General features: G+C 33.9%; 2 protein-coding genes across 3 annotated transcripts; one reads left to right on the top strand and one right to left on the bottom strand.

Annotated features, from left to right (window-relative positions):
• Positions 1–7337: 7337 nt before the first annotated feature.
• On the bottom strand, positions 7338–15115 carry LOC144437662 (protein SYS1 homolog). Of its 2 annotated transcripts, none has more exons than XM_078126659.1 (4): positions 14933–15115; positions 12953–13342; positions 11989–12056; positions 7338–11039 (listed from the first exon to the last, which is right to left on the bottom strand). In XM_078126659.1, the coding sequence occupies exons 2-4, from the start codon at positions 13112–13114 to the stop codon at positions 10796–10798; spliced, it is 474 nt and encodes a 157-aa protein (XP_077982785.1). In that variant the 5' UTR covers positions 13115–13342; positions 14933–15115; the 3' UTR covers positions 7338–10795. The 2 variants fall into 2 exon arrangements, with proteins under 2 accessions (XP_077982785.1, XP_077982786.1); XM_078126660.1 differs by having other exon boundaries at positions 7338–11036.
• A 116-nt stretch (positions 15116–15231) lies between these two features.
• Positions 15232–19559, top strand: LOC144437587 (cytochrome c oxidase subunit 4 isoform 1, mitochondrial-like). The gene is made up of 4 exons (XM_078126555.1): positions 15232–15275; positions 15995–16211; positions 17035–17166; positions 19087–19559. Exons 2-4 carry the CDS (start codon positions 16001–16003, stop codon positions 19221–19223), a joined length of 480 nt encoding a protein of 159 aa, XP_077982681.1. The 5' UTR covers positions 15232–15275; positions 15995–16000; the 3' UTR covers positions 19224–19559.
• Positions 19560–20603: the final 1044 nt, after the last annotated feature.

Below are 20603 nucleotides of genomic sequence, written 5' to 3'. Positions count from 1 at the left end.
TCTTGGGAGACAAGTGTTTATATACTTAAAGAACTATCCAGTATAAATAAAGATTATTATTATTTTTATCATTATTATATACTATTATTTAATTATTTATTTTTATTATTGGTACAAGAATGGTGACCAGTAGTCCTATATTGCTGAATTGAAAACAGAGTTCCTCTATTGGAAACATGTGTGATATTAAAATACTTTCATGTCTGTAAATCTTCTATTTGCATAATCAATGGTAGCTTGAGTGGGCTAGCTACCAGTTGCAAGTTATGGTAGCCGCATGATGATAGTCTGTGGACATGAGACTACTGTTAATTTCGAGCCCTGCCTTATCTAAAATAGAACCAAGAATGAGAGATATGTGTGTACTATGTTTTGATTGCAAACAGTTTGAAATTCAGAGACCTGTCAAACAAAGGGAATAAATGTGAATTTTTAGTTCATGAAGTTTGACTCAGAAAAATTCTCAGAGTGCTCAAGCAACATCGCTTTGCACTGCCCACCAAAATAAAGTGCACCTTGCACATTCTAAAATGTCATTCTACTTAATTTTTAATATGCCAAAGTAAATATGTTCACAATGGTTGATATTAGATGCAGTATGACAAGTAATCGATTGATTTCATAAATTCATTATTATTTCCAGAAGGATGAGTTTGTCAAAGTTTGATGATGTTAGGTGTCTTGAAGATGAAATGAGTACAGTTGCACCAAAACTTGAAAATAGAATTTACCAGCTTAATGAAGACCAGAGGGTACACTTAGCAGAACGTAAAAAGGTATTTTATGAAGCAGTGGAAAATGGAAATGTAGTACTTCAGAAGGAGCATGGCAAAGAAATATTAGCTGCTCATTTATTAGGTGAGTAGCAGTCAGTCAGACTGTGAGAGATGCAAGACTGATTGGGTATGTGGATGGTATCATATCGTAGAAGTATAAATTGAACTTTGACATCAACTTTTCCTTATGGTATCATATCACAGAAGTATAATTATATAAATTGAACTTTGACATAAACTTTTCCTTATTTCAAGGAAAATTATGTCATTTCATTTTCAATCATGGGAAAAATGACAACTGTATTAAATTGGATGAAAAATATTAAGAGTATTTACTTTGACTTAATACTGATAGTAATCACTTACCCCTTCAAAGGCTGACATGCTATTTTTAAGCTGTAAATTACACAGATTTACTAGATATCAAGTCCTTAGAAGCCGATTCCCATAATTAACAAACCATAAACCTTGGTAAAATTTCTCTAGGACCCTTTATCTCTGAAATCTTTGGACAGGCATTGAATCTTCACAGAGAAAACAAATATGAACAAAAGTTATAGGAATAGAGTTACTTAGGGTATGAGGTTGCATTACTATTATACTAAAGTAAATTAAAGTTTTCATCAATATAAGAAAATTGACCAATATTTTAGTCTGCATGTAAGCTGTTCACAAAAAGCAAGTTATTTTACTATGTCTAAAATTTTAATACAAAACCTGTTTAATGTGTAATTAGTAACAAAAAGTGCAATTTTGGTCAAATAAGCTATGTATCAATGTGTCACCGCTTTATGTATCTCATTGAATGTATTTGATGTTCTTATTTGGCTTTGTTGTTAAATTAGAAAACGAATTGTTAAACTCCCCTTTCTGCTTTGTGATCTAGTTCCAACTGTTTCTGTAACAGAAGCTTCCATGTCCAGTGATGAGGGAGAAAACAGTGATACAGAAGATGGACTGTTGCTAGGGTTACCAGCTGTCAACGGATACTCAGAACAGTCCATAGATGAAAATGCACATGTAAAGGAATATGAGTACGTTGAGTGTAAGTCAGACAATAGTATTGAGAGGGGATTATACAGAAATGAAAATCAAAATAATGATACACATGACAGTTTTGAAGACCTTAAGGTGAATGGGGTCAAGAAGGGTGAAACTACTCTGCTTGATACAGTGGAGCAATCATCAGTGACTGACATGTCATCATGTCGTGAAAGTACCAGCACTGCCTTTATAAACAATAATGAAAACTTAAAAGACATGGAAAAAGGGAATTCTTTCCTGGGTAGAGATGGTGATAGGACACTGCAAATGAACTGTCACATGAGTAGTGATGATGAAATGATGGAGAAAGTGAATTATCACATGAGGAGAGATGATAGCATAGCAGAGAAAGTAAATTCTCAGATGCACAGAGAGGAAAACTTTGCCGAGAAAGTGAATTCTCACATGAGGGGAGATGATGGCGTATTAGAGAAAGTGGATTCTGTCATGAGGAGAGATGATGATGATATGGAAATTTACAGTATTGATGACAACACATTCTCAGTTGACTGTGAGGATGACAGTGTGTTCATTCATGACTATGAAACACAAACTGATTCATCAGTTGATTCCGACAGTGAAGTCAGCAGTTTATCCACCAGAGACAGTTCTATACCTGAAAGGATTGTACAGAATAATGCGGACAGTGATGAAAGCAAAGTACACAGTGAACTTTCTGAAGAAGTGTTCAAGTTATCCACAGTTAGAGACACTGATATTTCAGAGTTTTTTGAAGCTGTGAAAACAGATAACATCCAGGAGGTAGGTATTATCAACATGCTTCAAGTGAAAAGAGTAAAAGAGAGACGTCCGTGTGATTACCTACTTTAGAGAGATGTCCTTGTGACTAGTTACTTTAGAGAGATATCCATGTGGTATAACCTACTCTAGAGAGATATCACTATGGTTACTTAAACATGTCCATGTGGCTATACACCCTAAAGAGATTATGTCCATGTCATGTGGCTACATGTACGCTTTGTTAGCCCTTCATCATGTACTCTATTCAAACCAATTCAAACTTAAAACGGTGTATAAAATAAAGTGACATCTATCACATGACACTTTTAATGTCATAATATACAAGAGAGTTTCAGTTTCATGAAATATAACCAAGTCATGACCAATCCATAATTGTCACATGTACTAAATAATATATCTATAATTGCTAGAAAGATGAAAAGATTTCAGACTTCCAATAGACACATTGGCTTGCTGATCTTTTCTATAAGGTCCTATCTTTTAGTCTTTTAGACCTATTTATAACTAAAATACTACATCCGTGAATAGTTTCATCAGGTTGGACAATATCTTGAGAAAAATAGTTATATTTCACAACCAAGTGTGTGGCATGGTTTTAAACCATAGACCTTATATTAAATCCCTTTCATGTAGTGTCTATGGTTAAACTTAAAGAAATGTAACTTAAAATAGTACAACTACAAGCAAAATCGAATTGTTTGAAATGGACTGGATAAGCATGGATGTATACATCTTAAAATACTACATGTATCATATTGGTTTCAAATACTTCTGAGTACTAAAAGTTGGAAGTAATTTATAGCAGGTCGTACATATAATCTCTAGATATTTTTTGTGTTGATTTGACATTTTTTTTATCTATACATGTACTAGGTTCAGAGGTTGCATGACGAGAATCAGTTTGATCTTCATAGTTACCATGACAACAAAACAGTATTACATGTAGCTGTTGAGAGTGATGCAACAAGAGTTACGAGATACCTTCTCACTGACTGCAAGATGGACCCAAACATCACACAAAAATTCACTGAGGTATGGCTAAATTCTGATGACAACTATAGGTGTTCTGCATCCTCCCAATATCTAGTCGTAATTGTGTTATGTAGAATATATAAAATGCGTTGATGATTCTATATGTATCTGGAAAAAATGTCAGTATGTTTAGTGTAAACTTTCAGCCGAAAAAATGAAAATTTTTGCTCATGATGTTTGTAGAATCCTAAGCTTACGGTATATACATCATAAATGTAGTTATTGGTGTGGTTGCTATGTTGCCATGTATATGAATAATAAAGAGAGACGATTTGTTTATAATTATTTATTCATTCACATTCTAATATAGAATGTGAATGAATGATAGGCAATGAAAGGGACCTGTTGTAAAATCAACAAGCTGAAGCATGAAAACAAGGCTGGTGCACAAGAAGGGGGCAAGGTAATTTTCACTCAACAGCGCCCTCTGTGTCATAAAAGTTTATTGGTACCTACTTTGTTTTTTTGTGACAGGCGACACCATTGATGACAGCATCTCAGCATGGTAGTCTTTCTACAGTTCAACTTCTATTACAACATGGTGCTAGTGTTGAACTAAAAGACTCTGCAGGAAACACAGCTTTAAAGCAAGCCTGTCTTCACAAACAAGACGGTGTTAAAACACTTCTCCTTCACTACATGTCAGATGGATATACTACCAGTAAATGTAATGGCACAGGGAACTGAAACATGACAAACTTGAAGCAATATCAAGAAACAATCACAAACTCATCACCCTGATTTCTAAAGTAGCATTATTCTGAGGCAATGAAAAATTTGACATTTTTTTGTAGAAGGGGTGTTAATAATTGGGAAATTTGCATAATGTACAATGTACAAATATTGTGGAAAGGTTTAATCTGTCTGAAAAATACAATGTGTATACAAATACAAATATTAGAGAAGTTATTCGATGTACAATGTACAAACATAATGGAGAAGTTTTATCTTTGTTTGAAAAATAATATTTGTATGCAAATACAACTTAAATCTGAAAGACTTGGTGTTATGCTATTATCAAGACTTTTGTATAATGTCATTTACAAATTGCATTACGTCCAAAAAATATCTTGAATTAAAATTTCAAATGTGTGAATAAATGAGTTGTAACAAACACTTGTAAACAATGTAAAAGTATTGAAATAATGGAGTATGTATTGCCAAGGTTGCTCTTTTTATGAAATATACTAGACTACATGTGTGTGTTTGTGTTTCATTTCCTCATGGACAAAACTGTAAATGTGTATATTTTAGCTTGATTTTTGTGGAAGGGGACCATACTATAATTTCATAAACTTATTTATGTAATTTCTCATAAAACCATTCATATTGTATACATTTGTAAATGTAGTTATTTCCATTTTTGGAAATTATTTATAAGAAATTGTATCATTTTCCTGTCTACAGTTTCAGAATTTTTAAATAGCTATATCAGTGTTTTGTTGAAAGCAGCCTGATGAGTATCAAAGTTGATAAACTGTAGATAAGTTCCCGAGCTTTATGCCACTTACCTTTCAAACTTGTAGGTAAAATCATAGACAGTGCATAAAAAATATGTATTTGATCAAAGTTATTTGTTACCGATATTCCGACATATTAGCTACACAATAATTACATATTGTACAATTCACAAGTTTTCTATTCCTTCCTTAATATACCGTCCAAATGATTCTTATTTATCATATTTCAATAATTGACAGTTTTATCATGTTTGGCGTTATTGCATGTCTTTCTCTGTGTAATTTGACATACTGTACATGTTTATGATAGATGTTCACTGAGTTAAGAGACATAGAAACCATGGATGACGTCTTAATTTATAAATGACGCTCTCGTATAACAAACTACATTTCAGAAACATGTTTCAGTGTATTAACCATTGAAATAGCAGCTAGATATATTTTGTATCAAATTGGATGTTTTGAAAACAGATTTGTTTGTCTAAATTCATAGATTCAACTTCATTCACATAAACTTTCACTATCCACCATAGTTGTCAGTCTTTTTTGAAGTCACAACACATGCATGACTTCAGATAATTATCTCAAATTTCTGAAGTTGATAACATCCCCATTAAGATTTATGGAGGGTTGTAAAGTTCGTGAACTGTTTCCAAGTGACTGCAATATGGAACATTCTAAAGTAATTTCCAGGATGGGAACTAATCTGAGATACATTTCCACACTTTGTTCTTACATAGTAGTCCTATAGTTCACAACCTAAAATCCAAAGTAAACACTGACACCCTAAATATTCCATTTGATACAACTAAACCCAAAAAGACTGATTTCTTACATTTACTTAGATCATTCCTTTCCTGTCAGCTGTATTATATCAACTGTACTGTTAACTTTGTTTCCAAGTAATGTCTGCTAAACAGAGATCAACAAAGTAGACCATTGTTTATACATATCTATTGCTCACCTAGCTGAGTAGCTTCAGCTGTTGGATTAGTCTAGTTCCTATATGGTATCGTTACGTTGGCATCCAGATTACTGTTGGATGAACTTAACAGAATGACTGTCAACCACATGCAGATGAGAGAACTCTGTGGACATCCCCACAGATTGGTTAAGCTTAGCTTTAATCTGTTACCCAGTATTCCATCAGTACCAGTTTGCCAAATATCTCTAACAAACCGTTGTTCTGTTACATATTGTAACAGTATATTTCAATGTTTTTCGAGACCCGCAGTCCTTGTGGAAGTGAAGTGAGGAAAATATGGAAGTATCGCAATGACAAATATTGATGTTTTTTAAGGTATCCAGTAAAGTGGACCAACCAAATATTTGGCAAGAGACTAATGTTAATCCTATAGCCTATTAATCTGTATATTTGTGTCTTTGTAATTGCAACTATCTGAAGTGTTCTATGCAAGTATATGGATTTGTTTACTGCATCTGGATATAATATAATATGCAATATGAATGAATTTTTACATTAAATTGAAAAGATTCTGTGCCTTTCCATCTTCATTGTGAGTTATCCATTAAAGTGTTTCTATTTCAACATATCTAGTTTTGTCTACTTTATTTTCCATGTACACAATGTAGTACAGTACTCTCATGATTTCTTTAAATAAGCAATAGAGGTGATGCAATCGTTTAGATTTTCATCACTGAAAAACTAACATACAGAAAGACACTCTACCATGCCTATAGCATGACATAACATTTTGGTTGAGATGTGTAACCAAATGTTTGTCTCTTGTGGTCAATGTCTCAGTCATGATACAACAGCAGACATGCAAAGCATTTACAAGCAGACCTTGTGATAAACAGGCACAGTAAACAAATGAATTAGATTAATACAAGTTGGCACAGAATGTTGGAAGTATGGAGCGTTCATCATTTGATAACAGTTTTATGGTCGCTTTACTTAACACTAAGCATAGACCCTACATGAAATAGGGTCAATGCACTATGTGGACGTAGCAATTGGCCATACTTCCCACATGCTGTGCCAAGTGTTATTAGTCCAGTTCATGCGTTTATTTTGTATGTCACATGTTCCACTAGTACATGCTTACATGTCTCCTGTTGTATATGTCAGTAAAGGTATAGACTCCATACTTGCACATAAAATCATAACCATGATACACCTCAGATCATAGTCCGTAAGGTACACTATGACAGGGCGCCCTCACACATCGGTCAACCCCTTTCACAGACTTACAAAGTACAAAACAAATTACACAAATATTTGAATGTTGAATTCCTTTAATATCAGTACTTAATAATATAGAGTGATGGGTTGACCTGGTATACAAAGGTTTAATAAAGTTATGTGAAATTTCAATGACTAAATTCTTTAACAATACAATTCTGCAAAGTGTGTATAATGTATTTTATCATAATTTTGTATCATTTTTTGTCCTCACTTCAATACTTAACTTTTTAGCCATCATAACAGTATAGATATAAGCATCTAACATGCCTATTGGCCAGCTCAATCATTCTTGTTCCTTTCAAGGATAACATTAATATTTCGTCTGCCAAGATTCACACGATTTTAAACAGGTGTATATACCCTTTAAAAGTGTGCATACATATTTGACCAGAGACTTGTCATAGTTGTTACCATAAAGAAGCCCATGAAAGTGACCACAAGTCTCTGAGCTATAAACACAAAACATAATTGAAGCTAATATGCTATACGGACACCGAATAGTAGTTGTCAGTTACATGTTAGTATATTTCAATACTGCAAGTCAAAGAATTCATTCCACTGATGTGACTAACAAGGAGTCTGACATTAGCTCGAAATAAATTTAAGCAAAAATATACTTTTCAACGGAATTCTATATCACCTCAAGCCACTTTCAGTCCTGTCCAAAAGGCAATTATTATGCCAATATCCATCTTTGCATGTCTGGCACATATTTACATATTAATGAGCTAATTAGAATACCAATTTATATTGAATGGTTAGCAATGTTTTGAGCAGATCTGCATCAAAGATAACTGAGCATACAACCTAATGATCTGCACCCCAGAATTCAAAAGAATCAAATTATTTTCATCTTGTATATTAAAGACACCTCTGTGCATTCCTCTCATCTCAGATCCTCAAGGAACAAGAACATCTTTTGGTTTGGCCATCTACACACTAGTAATAGAGTATACCCTTTGTATTAATAGATGGATATGCTACAATATAACAGGTACATCTTGTATCTGATCTTTAAATTCTATAAAAGTGTACTTTGTAAGTGATTGTTCATCAACGTATTACTAACAAATTCATAAACATTACATGTACTATAAATCAATGCTGCTACTTGATGTCATTGAATTTTTCCACATCATTCACATTTTAATGTCTTGGTTACGGAGTCTCCATTGTGCATATAATGACAGTATCAATTGTTTTACAAAGTTTATAACACACAAACAGTTCATAGATTTTTTAGCATTGAGCTTTTGATCTGTCTTGGTCAATGATCCTCATTAGAATGATAAATTCCATAGTTACAGCTGACCACTAGGTGGCGGTATGATCAGCCAACAGTTTCAACCTTTCCACACACTCTATCCATTTACAAGTATTTGCACATATCCCTACCCTGTCTTTGAAATAAGTTGTGTGCAAAGTTCATTCAAGCAACATGTTATGTCAAAAACATATTGTTTTCATTACTGACTTAAAATACATATAGTATCTTTGTGAAGGTGATAAGTATGCAAAATGTACAAATGTTTCATATAAGGCCAAGATTGGATGGGGATTAAAATTAAGGATGTGAAAACAGCTGTTTGGCAGAGCTATAGAAAAAGTTGATCAAGAACAAACTCTCTATGTACTCCTCATGGCTCCACTGATAAGATAACACAAATGCGAAGACCTGGGATTAACTGTCCTTCCAAAATATTTCATAATATTTTAATATTTCTATTGAACCCTCACCTCCAACCCATGTTACTGTGGTTCTGAGATCTTGGACTCGAAGGTGTAATGTAAATACAATGTAATATCATAGAGTAATAAAATTGAAATATCCAATAGGTCTGTGCTAATTCCGTTCAAATTTTCATACATGTAGTTGATTGGCAGTTCTATAAATGTCATTGTGGTCACTATAATTTTGATCTGTATGGTTGTTGGGCCGAATGTTAGGTTGTAATATAGTGCTGACAATGGAAGTAACTGACAATGGAAGTAAATGTTATATTGTGCGTTGTAAACCCTTTCATTAATACATTAGCTGAGAACATTTCTGTGTCATACTGAAACCCTTTCATTCCTATTATTATGGAATATCCCTATTGTTTTCAATGTTTAGGCTCAATCTATTGTCAATAAAACAGTGGTGGTGGGGGTGAAAGGGTTTATACTGGACTCAAGTGGGAGCAAACCTTGAGAATGATGGACCTGGTATTTTCAGTGATGATATATGGTCTTCAAAGAGACACAACTCTCATATTTATTGTTGCTAGAATTTCCAAACCTTACATACATACATACCGACTGGAAGAAATATGGTATGAATCATACCATATTTCTTCCATGCTGGTTTCACAGCAAAATACAATCAATTGGTTGATTTGATTTCTCAGTGTCATATCTATTTCATAATTTGTTCAAGAGTTGGCAAGTGGAGTTAGTCTAAGTGACCCAATGGGTCCATTGCTCTCTTACGACTTACTCAAGTGAATCAATTTTTTTTGCTAAGAGCAGTAAATAGGTAAAATCTACCCTAATACCCAAGGTCTTTTATAAATAGATCGATTGGATTGAAAACCATTATTCTACACAGGTGTTCAGTTTGCATGGAAGCAGTTTCTTTACCATATCAAAACCTGTGTCACCATTACCACATTGTAATTCTTACAACTAAAAGAAGACATAAATACAAGAAAATGATTGTAAATATTGAATATTGGAACACAGGTTGATGAACAGACCATAAATTTTACCACAAATGTGACAACACAATATATCACTACAAATAAACATACAAAGCTCAGATATGAAATACAGAGTGCTAAAAATGAGTTTGATGGGTCTACAGGTAAAGTTAGCACAATGATTCCAAAACTGGGAAACTAAACATATATATGCAATTTATGAAGACAGTAAACTATAGTATGCAGATGATACAGTACAATACTTTGTAACGTATTGTGCTAAGCCGGTATATAATGTTATCTCAAAATATATACTTACAAGTTACACAATGATATGTGTTTTTTCAAAGAGGCAGGATAATAACATAGCAATTAATTCATTACTTATAATTATCACCCTCGTTCATCAAAAGGCTTATTTCCTGGGAATCTAATTTCTATACTGCATAAGTTCATCTGAAATCTCCCATCCCATTTCATTCTTTCTTGACAACAAACATTTTTCCTTTCCTGTTTAGGAAATAAAGTTTCTCATCCATTGTGGCAGGCAGTTCATTAGAATTTAATTCCCTCTCCCTTCCATATATTTCATCCCAACAATCACCCCTAATTATAATTACCATCTTTTCTTCAAAACAAAAGAGGAATTTTTTTCCCTTGAATCCTATTATTCTCCACTGCCCTGTAATTGATCCGTAAGTGTCATGGAGAATGTACTGTTACTGTACCAGATTTGAAAATACTTCAATTCACTTCTCTGTACAAAATGTTCAACAAAGTAGCACCATTGTCTGATGAAGTGATCAGTAGTAGTACTAGTAGTACCGTGACGTGTCATAAGTCTGCCTTTGGTCCTACTGTGACTGGTATAGCATTCATTTCTGTTCTCATGCATAGGAATTCACCGAGTACCGTCATTAAAGCTAAACACACAATATTGACCAACCACCATGATAACGTCACAGGGAAAGCACCATTGTAGATCCAACATACTATTAAATGATACAAATGTACGGTTGCTGCAAAGTCCAGACACTGTCTTGTCCTCTGTACTATAAACCACAAGCCTCCAGCACTGCTATTCAGAGAGAAGACAAACAGAGGTCAGAGTTGGAAAAAGACTAATTAAATCTCATGCCCACTGGCTGCTTATACATTATAAAGTGTGCCTCCTAAGACAATTTGATGCACCACTGACGCACACAATTCTAGTGACACACCAAAATTTGTTTTTCCTCTATCTCTTACTATGAGGTGACTCACAAGAAATGCCAGTTTTCTCCTTTTGACTCACAACAACAAAATTTGGCTATCGTTAGAGGGCACACTGCTGGGGACATATAATGATATATGTAACAGTAGTAAAAAGATGAGTTAGGGTGAAAGCAACAGCCTTGTGACTAGTTGTGAGAAAAAATATCCATGCTAGTAAAAGTCATGGGAAACAACTGTCAGAGATATACTAGTATACAAAAGTCACACTGTTTAGATCATTGTGGTCACCAGTTATATATTTTAAATAAGAAAAATTCAAATAATGCACAACTGTTGTTCATGTTGCCATCAGCCACAACAGCCATCTTGTTTTAGATTTCTATCTAAAAGAACCTTTGGACAGGTGATTGCATATGACCAAGAGGCTGTGCACCAAACACTAAATTGGAGGGGAATTTTTATAAACAGTGCCCTCTAGAGGCACATACCTACTATTGGCCTGAAGGGATGAAATTGAATCATGATACAATGTAATGGAGACATTTGTCATAATTTTTTTTCGAACTGTTAGTCAACATCCTACAAAACATTTGAGAATGAGGTAATATTCATTATTTTCTTCAAACAGAGAATGATATACACATAGGCTGTATTAGTTGCCTACTAATAATTCTTTGAACGATATAGTTTAGCAAATATTACAAACATTAATAGTATCAAAATTATGTAAACATTTTTCATCATGAAATAATCACTATTAACTATTCTTTAAAGTTATCCAAGTTCAATACTGTGAATATTGTTACACTTACCCAGTTAGTGAATTCAGTACAAAGGCAATCATTACTAGTTTTCCATTGAAAGATTTGAATTCTAAAGACTGAAAGTGAAGACAGAAAACAAAAAATTAAAATTGTGTACAAACCTAGCAATTTGCATCAATCAGTACTAGAAAGGACAAGTGACCTCTATACACAAACCAGATAGTTGTATGTACTGAGTTCATGGTATTGGCAATGGCAATAATGAGTAATTAAAACAATTAATTAAATTAATTAAATAATTAAAACAGATTTCACTTTTGTATGTACCAAGTTCATAGTATGGGCAATGGCAATAATGAGTACACTACTAAAACTGATTTCAAGTGAAACACTCATGATGCATGTACAAGAAACTAGACTGATAATTTTTACAATCAAATTTCTATACTGGGATTCTACCCTTCAGGTTTTTTCATTATCTTCAAATACTGCTCTGCTTGTTCACACTTATGTGACTTAACCTTGGTTCTGGGTTACACAATAACACGGACAGTTAGCGTTTAACTTGATGAAATATATCTCTGATAGCAGGACTTCTGTTTTCTGTCCTGAGGTCTTACCAAATTCCTATTACAGTATTTTTACTATGGTTGGGGAACCCTGGTAACAGAATGGGGAATGGGATGAACGTTCCATAGTTTGCCATGCAGTCTACCATAATGTTGTTTGGGAACATGGTAAAGTTACTGGGGAACCCAGGTAGATTTTACTTGCTAACGCCCATACCAAAAATATTGTATTAGACAACACTACAGACCATATTTCGTGTAGAGTAGTTTGTCTATAGACCATATTTCGTGTAGAGTAGTTTGTCTATAGACCATATTTTGTGTAGAGTCTATAGATAAACTATCCTATTCAATCATTTTCAACATTATAACAAATGTGATGACTGGAATTTTGTTTTGAACACTGTCTGAACCCTTCTCTAAGAATTTTTACTTTTACTTACATGAAAATCAAACATCTGGTCCACAGATCTAGTTCCTTGGGAGATGGCATCCACTAAAACTATCCAAAGTCCTAAGAAAAAGTAAAATATAGTCTGCATTGCCACCATTTGTGACATAATAAGACCAGGGTCCCATATATGAGTCCTAAATGCACCTGACATTATGTTCACAGACTGTTCTAATTAGTTTGCTATTGATATGCTGTAAATCAGCTACAAAGTATCTTCTTATATGTTCTTGTTACAATGTATGTTTCAACCAATCAAAACTTGACAACCATCATATACTAATGTAGTCAATACAGCATAGAAGTCTTCCTGTTTTTAATCCTTTCCTTTGTGGTTGTTTACTGTCTTCACAGTATTACAACAGCATTCTTCAGTTTAGTACTACAAATAAACAAAAATAAAATATTTGTATAATCGTATGGTTGGATTCGTAAACTGTTTGTGTTTTACTTGAACTTGATGTCTCTCATCGTCACCATGATAGCCATGATTTGAGATGTGTAACTTTGAACCATAGACTTGAAGCTGTACTCTACATGAAAATATGTGTAAATGATTCAAAGTCAAACTAAGAAATACATGATAAAGTAACTTAGCAATACATCATTTGATTTGAGGGGGGGGGGGGGGTCAGCAATTTCTTTGGGGAAAGACTATTGCAGGCCAAAAATGGAGAAGAAAAAACATTCTACTGGGCAAAACAAATTTGCTTTCTAGTTGCTCATGGAAAAAAATTGCTGTTGTGGTGGCTGAAAGAAAATTGTTGTTGGTTCCAAATCCTCCATCCCCCTCCCCAGAATCAAATAGAGTATCCCTTAGATATTTATCACATAAAAAGACATTTATCAAATCAACATATCTGTACATTTGAAACAAATGTTACTGAAGTTTCAATGAACAGAAATACTATCACTTCAAAGGATTAACAGCTAAGCTTATACAAAATAGAATAATCATAGAAAATTCACCTTGACCAAGATTCATGTAGTTGTAATTTTAGTCGTGTTTGGTATATTAGTGAGGGCTATTGTATCAAGACCTTATCATTCTTGGGTGTACTAGTATCTCTGTTTTTGATATAATTTTGTTTTCAGATGAAATATAAAGTTCAATGTATTGGGAGCACTTGAAAATGAAAGTGGGCTTTGCTCATGTTAAACCTTGTTTGGGGGAGGGAGGGAGGAGGGAGGAAGGACACCTTGTAAACATTCACAGTTTGTTCCCCTGTCATTTGAGTAATTTGTCTTTGATTTAGTAACCCATATTTTTCAGAAATCTAAATTTGATGACAGTAGCCCTTGAGTTTGAATTTGAAGATCTCTTTAACCCACAAGATCTTCAAAATCAAACCAACAGCTAGACTCTAGACTTATCCTAATAAGGTGTCTCTACATGTACTGACATCCACTATTATGCAAGTTCTTGTGATGTGAACTTCCTGTATATAGTACATGATGTAACTTATACCATGGAAGTATCACCGACGTGGGTGATACTTCCATGGTTATACAAAGCATGGCAAATGAAAATTGTTTATTTTTTGAGAATGTTTTATGAATACTGATTTCTACAATCACATTTGTGATTTTAATAAGATCATGCCATCTCTACGACTTCTCAAAAAATAATATTTAAGAATTTTAAATTTGACAAGTATATTAACTCGTGAGTTGTGCGGACATGTCAGCTCACTTAGATTATAATTGGTGTACTCGTTCAACAAAATGGATGCATTTCATTTGGCCAGCATCTGTTAATGGTATATGACAAGTTATTGTTCAATGGAAAGATACTATTATACATAGAACTTTTGATCTTGATAATGGGTATAGTGTGCTTTTAAAATGAGTACACCCATCACAATATAACTGTGTCACCGCTATAATCATTTCAAAGATGCTAGCATTAGCAATAGTCTGTGACGAACGGTGTTGGTTCAATGGTGAACTGAACAAATGAGAGACAACTTACCAATACCCGGTAAAATAATGAGCTTTTGGACTTCTTGTGGTAAATGAGTGTCCGTTTTCTCACTGTCTTGTACTGATATCCAAATTTCTCTCCACGGAAGTCGTTATTGACTAATATAGTGAAGGAGGGATTACGCATCACAAGTATATCTGACACGAATATCAAGCCACGTTCGCCATTTGTAGAAGTAACCTCGTACACTGAACGATCTACAGTCTATTCTCTAGTACCCCACTTCTTGCTTTAACATTTATATTTTGTTGTACGAGCCTGATCCTCTATCTGTGTATTTCCCATCATACCTAGCGACCTTGCCCGACGCCATATTGGATAAGAGAAGCCGGTAAGAAAGCGTGCTTGTAAAATATTTGCCACAGATATATGACGATGTAGTCAGTCCTAATATTGTAGTACTTTGTACATCAAGGACTTTTCCTATGTGTTGTAGCGTTGGTTCAAGTTTAGAATAATTATCAGCCCTGAATCTTTGTAAATTTTAACTCGATTGCATGTTGTTGGCCGACAAGGGGATCAGTAGGCTGGTTCTCGCTAGCGCTTGTGCTCTGTCACTTCTTCAGATAATTTACGACTTTATTGATTCAAGTTCCTACTAGAAATGGAACTGTCCGCATTTACCTGTTTTAAAAAAAATATTTTCTTGGGTATGTATGTAAGAATATAGATATCAGAATGTGTAATTTGTGCTGATTATTGTAAGTCCACAGCGAGCAGAGGTATGACGGTTCCCTGCGTGTACGTGCGAAATGGTGACCCCCTTTGACCTTCGTTCCGTCATTAACTTATGAAAATACGACTGCAACTGCCTGTGTATTTTGTTAGCAACGTAGCAATATATGATAATCGGTTGGGGTTTCATAGAACTGCTGTGATGACATTTCACCTCTAAAATATTCATACGTGATTTCATCGAGTCGAGTAGCCCTTTCCATGATCCAGTACTGGCAGTACCTAACTTCTCTTGTTTTCTAGACTTGAAACACAGCATATCATTATCAAACATGTATTTTTGTATTTATTGTACTCCATATTATCTTTACAAAGGTCACCATGGCAACGATGTTGAGGACAGCAGGAAGGAGATTTTTTTCCACCACAGCAAGGCCAATGTCCATGAATCGTGTGTATGAGGATCGAGTGGACTATCCAGCACCCCATATGCGATTTAGGAATGATGTTGACCTCACACAAGATTTGAAAGCTCTTAGGGCAAAAGAACTTGGTGATTGGAAAAGCTTAGCTGCTGAAGAAAAAGTTGCATGTAAGTTGGATACAAAGTAAATAAACATGGACACATACATAAAGCACCCTGGTATGTGCACTCACATAGTGAAACTGAAACTAGCATAAATTGAAATATATGAACTAAATTTTACGACAATATGCAATTGACAAAAATGTAAATACAAAGGGCTGAACATACTGTTTGAAAAAATATATTATATTTCTTCCCTCTGTAAATATGTCTTAATATCCCTTACATTGGCATAGTGTACTTTCATCATAGTGGTCAGTGAAATGATTTAAATAAATTAATTTTGAACCTTAGTAATAATTGATCATCAGTTTTGTTGATGTTGTATCTCCTTTCACTCAGCATATCATGGAAATCAATACATATTACATTATGTTGATTGTTTGGCTAGTTTTAGCTAATACATATACCGATAGTAGTAATATTATGTTGCAAGTTGTATAGAACATACATGTATCTACACCCATTTCTATTGTAAATGATATGCTTGCTAGCAGTACACTATAGAGTATTGAATATTACTATAGTTTACGTCTATAACCAATCTGATTTGCGTGAGAAATTTCAGATTTCTAACACCGTCCAATTTCTGGTGTAAAACAGTTCATGTTGTGGAAATGGTACAACAGCTGGATAAGTGACAGATGGAATCAGCTGTTTATCATGTGACCTGTGGACACTATTTTGAACTGACAGAGGTGTTGTGTAGTGATTTTAAATGATGGAAAATGGAAAGACAATACATTCTAGGCCATCATATGAGAAATATTAACCTTGTACTAATTACATGTTATATAACTTTGTTGTTATTATTAATTTTGTCTTTCAGTGTATCGCCTTGCTTTCCATAAGAGCTATGCAGACATGAAAGCACCAACTGGTGAATGGAAGGTCATTGTTGGTGGTATTTTTTTTGCAATTGCAATATCAGCAGGACTTTACATGTTCCAGAAACAATATAGTAAGTACATAAAGATAATTTTGTTCATTTTAGTTTGAAAAGTATTACAGTTTCATAGACATCATTGTTTGATGCATCAAAAGAACCAGACAGTCAAAACTGTGTCTTGTTCTTCTCCAGTGACACATAAAAACAGGTGTTGCCAAGTTGGCTTAGTTCTAGATGAAAACTACATGATCAAGAATTTTAGTGAGAATTTGTAGAAATTGATAACATCGTTAGACATGTTTTCTGAAAATATGCTAATGAAATACAAATGTAAGTTTGGTATGGAAATGGATATATTCAGTTTGAAATGATTGACTATTTTGAACCTGCCAGGATTGTTGACAGAACATTGGTTTATTTTTACAAATTTAACCTCTACACACTTAGTTTATGATGGTGTATTGTCATAAGAATTAAACTTCTGACATATTTTACAATTTATACTCAACAAAGCATATTTCACCCAAATATGTCGGTCCCAAAATATTCCCTTAAAGGAACTGTGCGCCTTCATCGTTAATATACTTAGTAGTATGATCAATATTATGGTTTAATGCATGTTGTAGTCTTGTATACATGTATAAATCACTCCATTGAATCATGGTTAAAATATCACCGTGCCAGTTATAAGTATGCTTATATCACATTTTCACACCAATCATGTCAGATGCTGTACAGTCATGTCATATACATCCAGTGTAGTAGTGTCGTGTTACAGAGTTCCTATTTATCAAATGACAAGTATTATAGTGTCAGAGTGTGCTTCACAATGTTTACAATATCATGAGCTATGATGCTATGAGGTTTAGGATTTTGAATGCCTAAAAAATAGCCTGTCAGGACAAACTGCAGCATTTGTTTTAATTTGCACCAAAATGTTTTATTTTGCACCAAAACTCCAATAATTACATTTCATGAAACCAATTTTTGAGTTGGAAGGGTAATTCTATAGTCTTCCATTGAGACACATGTATATGCATGTCATGTAATATAATATTCAAATGTACAGTCTCCTGATTCAGGGTTCTGATCTAAGTCAGTTATATTGAAAACACTAGTATGTACTAGTATCAACAATGAACAACATACTCAGCTGATGTTTTGAAATGTCAGAGTCATCAAATGTTTGATATCATTGTTAAATAACATAAGTTGACATGGTAGGTTGAATTAAACCAAAGAAATTATCATTGGTGCAAAGTTACTATAGTATTTATTATTAAAATCAAAATATACGCACTATGAATATATAATACAGGGTTCTTGTGCCTTTTGAAAGTTTTATCATCAAGTCCCTCAAACCGCTTTTGAAAAGATAAATATATATCCCAGGAAACTCATGCTAATTAATGAAATGATCAGCCATGAAATGTAGATAATTTCCATTGCCTGGCAAGTAAATATTCATCAACTTTAAATTTGAAAATCACACAAAAAATGAGAAATGACTGGAAAAACCTTAAAATATTAGTGACTTTCACTAACCATTGTAGTGTCAATGATTTTGTAAGTCAAGAATGTTAGCCAGTCTGGAATGAAATGTTAAAACTAATATTTTGTATGATTAATGATGGTTTAGTTATCTGAGCAGAGTCTTCCTATTTCTGATACTTAAAATATAACTTGGCATATGATACCTTTTTGTCATAAATGTAGGTCCAGAATGTAATAATACTAAGCAATGATGGTGTACATCAGCAAAACTGTAACCCCAAGCAACTTATCTGTTACTTGCCATATCGGGCACTCTACTCAGATGTAACTTAAGGATGATTTACATCAATGTCATATTTTTGCTTCACTGTGTGTTCAGCAAGAATCGGTAAATGATAATATCTGAACTTTGACTGAAAATGGCAAGTCACTACAGATAAAAACATACATGTAGTTTATGTGAAGCTAATAACAGTTTGCATTATTTCTATCTTACAGTTTTGCCACCACCACCTCACACGTTATGTGATGAGTGGCAAGAAAAGCAAAGAGATTACATGATCAAGATGCGTAATCAGCCCATCCAGGGGATAGCATCAGAGTGGGATTACGACAAAAACCAATGGAAGAAATAACCCATTTTAATATGGAGTAGAAGTTAAGCATTCATTTCATATCGACCAAAGACTAACAAAATCTGTCATACATGTTTCAGGGAATGCAACTGTAATAGAAACCTCTTAGTTCATTCAAGTGCTGCAAATTCAATTTCTCTGTAGACAGCATTCGTTTTTTGCTCCTATCTAACCTAGAAATGATGTGTGCGTGGTGTTTCGGTTTAATGTCTACATCTACAACGTGTAAATCTCAAATCGATTACAGTTTTTGGAAGTATTATTAATTTTTACTAGGTTTGCTTTGGAGTACCTGTTTAGTGGTACATGTTCACAAACAAATTCATGAAAATAAAATATTATATTGTAAATGATAATAAGAGTTTTGTTTCTTTGATGTTGTGTAGAGAGGTTTGATGTGTGATTCTTTGATATTTGAGTTGGATCTACTCCATATTGAAGTTATTGGTACCAACCATGCCATACTACCCTTTTCCAGGGTGTAGGTTTGTTGTAACACTATAATGAGAATGGGGAGAAGAAGAAACAAATATGGCTCTCAGCTATTAATTAAGTAACTGAAGGCAGTCTTTTAGCAACCTGATGTGGTGAAAGTGTCTTTATTTACCTCTATTTCCATCGTTTTGTCTCATTTGTTTTGTTCCAGCTGATCGCCACCTTCCCACATTCGACCCTGTGTAATAGAAAATCTCGTTTGAACATCAAGGAGCTTGAAACCAACCAAACAAACTATCCACTATACTTACAAAAGTAATGAAAATGTGGACGTCATACATTATCTATATGTTAGTGTGTAATTTGTAGTACATCAATTAAGTGCAATATCACATTGTCCCATCCCTAGTTACACCCAGACAGTTCGGTAGGTTGCTTCCCTTTGAAAGAACCTCATGCACTCCCTTTGGCAGGAAGAGCTGTCACTATCCTTGGATTATGTATTATAATTTGGTGGCAGTCAAGCAAATATGATAATGACTGTTCTTTAGTTCTCAGTGAAAAAACGAGAGGTGAAAAAAAGTTTCAATTTGGTGTTACTTGGGGCAATAGAGCAAAATTTATGTGATTTGAAATCATGAAATGACTAAAAACGAAGTTTATGAAAATACCGTTTATTTCCTGGAGAGATAAATCTACATCAAGTCTAAGTTGATGCAGAACAAAACATTCCACAACATGAGACCTATAGGCATAAATCTGAATTATAAGTGATGCAAGTCTTGCACATATAAAGATGAATTTCAGATACCTACCTGTATATATATGCACTCCCTGCACCAAGTGTAAAGTAAAAAATGTCTGGGTGGCAAGAATCTGAGGTATTAGGGTAGCATTTGACTGAATGTACATGACTTGAAGTTGACTGATGCATGACATATTGAC

The sequence above is a fragment of the Glandiceps talaboti genome, chromosome 7 (assembly GCF_964340395.1).
Source record: "Glandiceps talaboti chromosome 7, keGlaTala1.1, whole genome shotgun sequence".
NCBI classification, from domain to species: domain Eukaryota; kingdom Metazoa; phylum Hemichordata; class Enteropneusta; family Spengelidae; genus Glandiceps; species Glandiceps talaboti.
The sequence above is the reverse complement of the archived record's forward strand: the minus strand, read 5'-3'. Positions and strand labels throughout refer to the sequence as shown.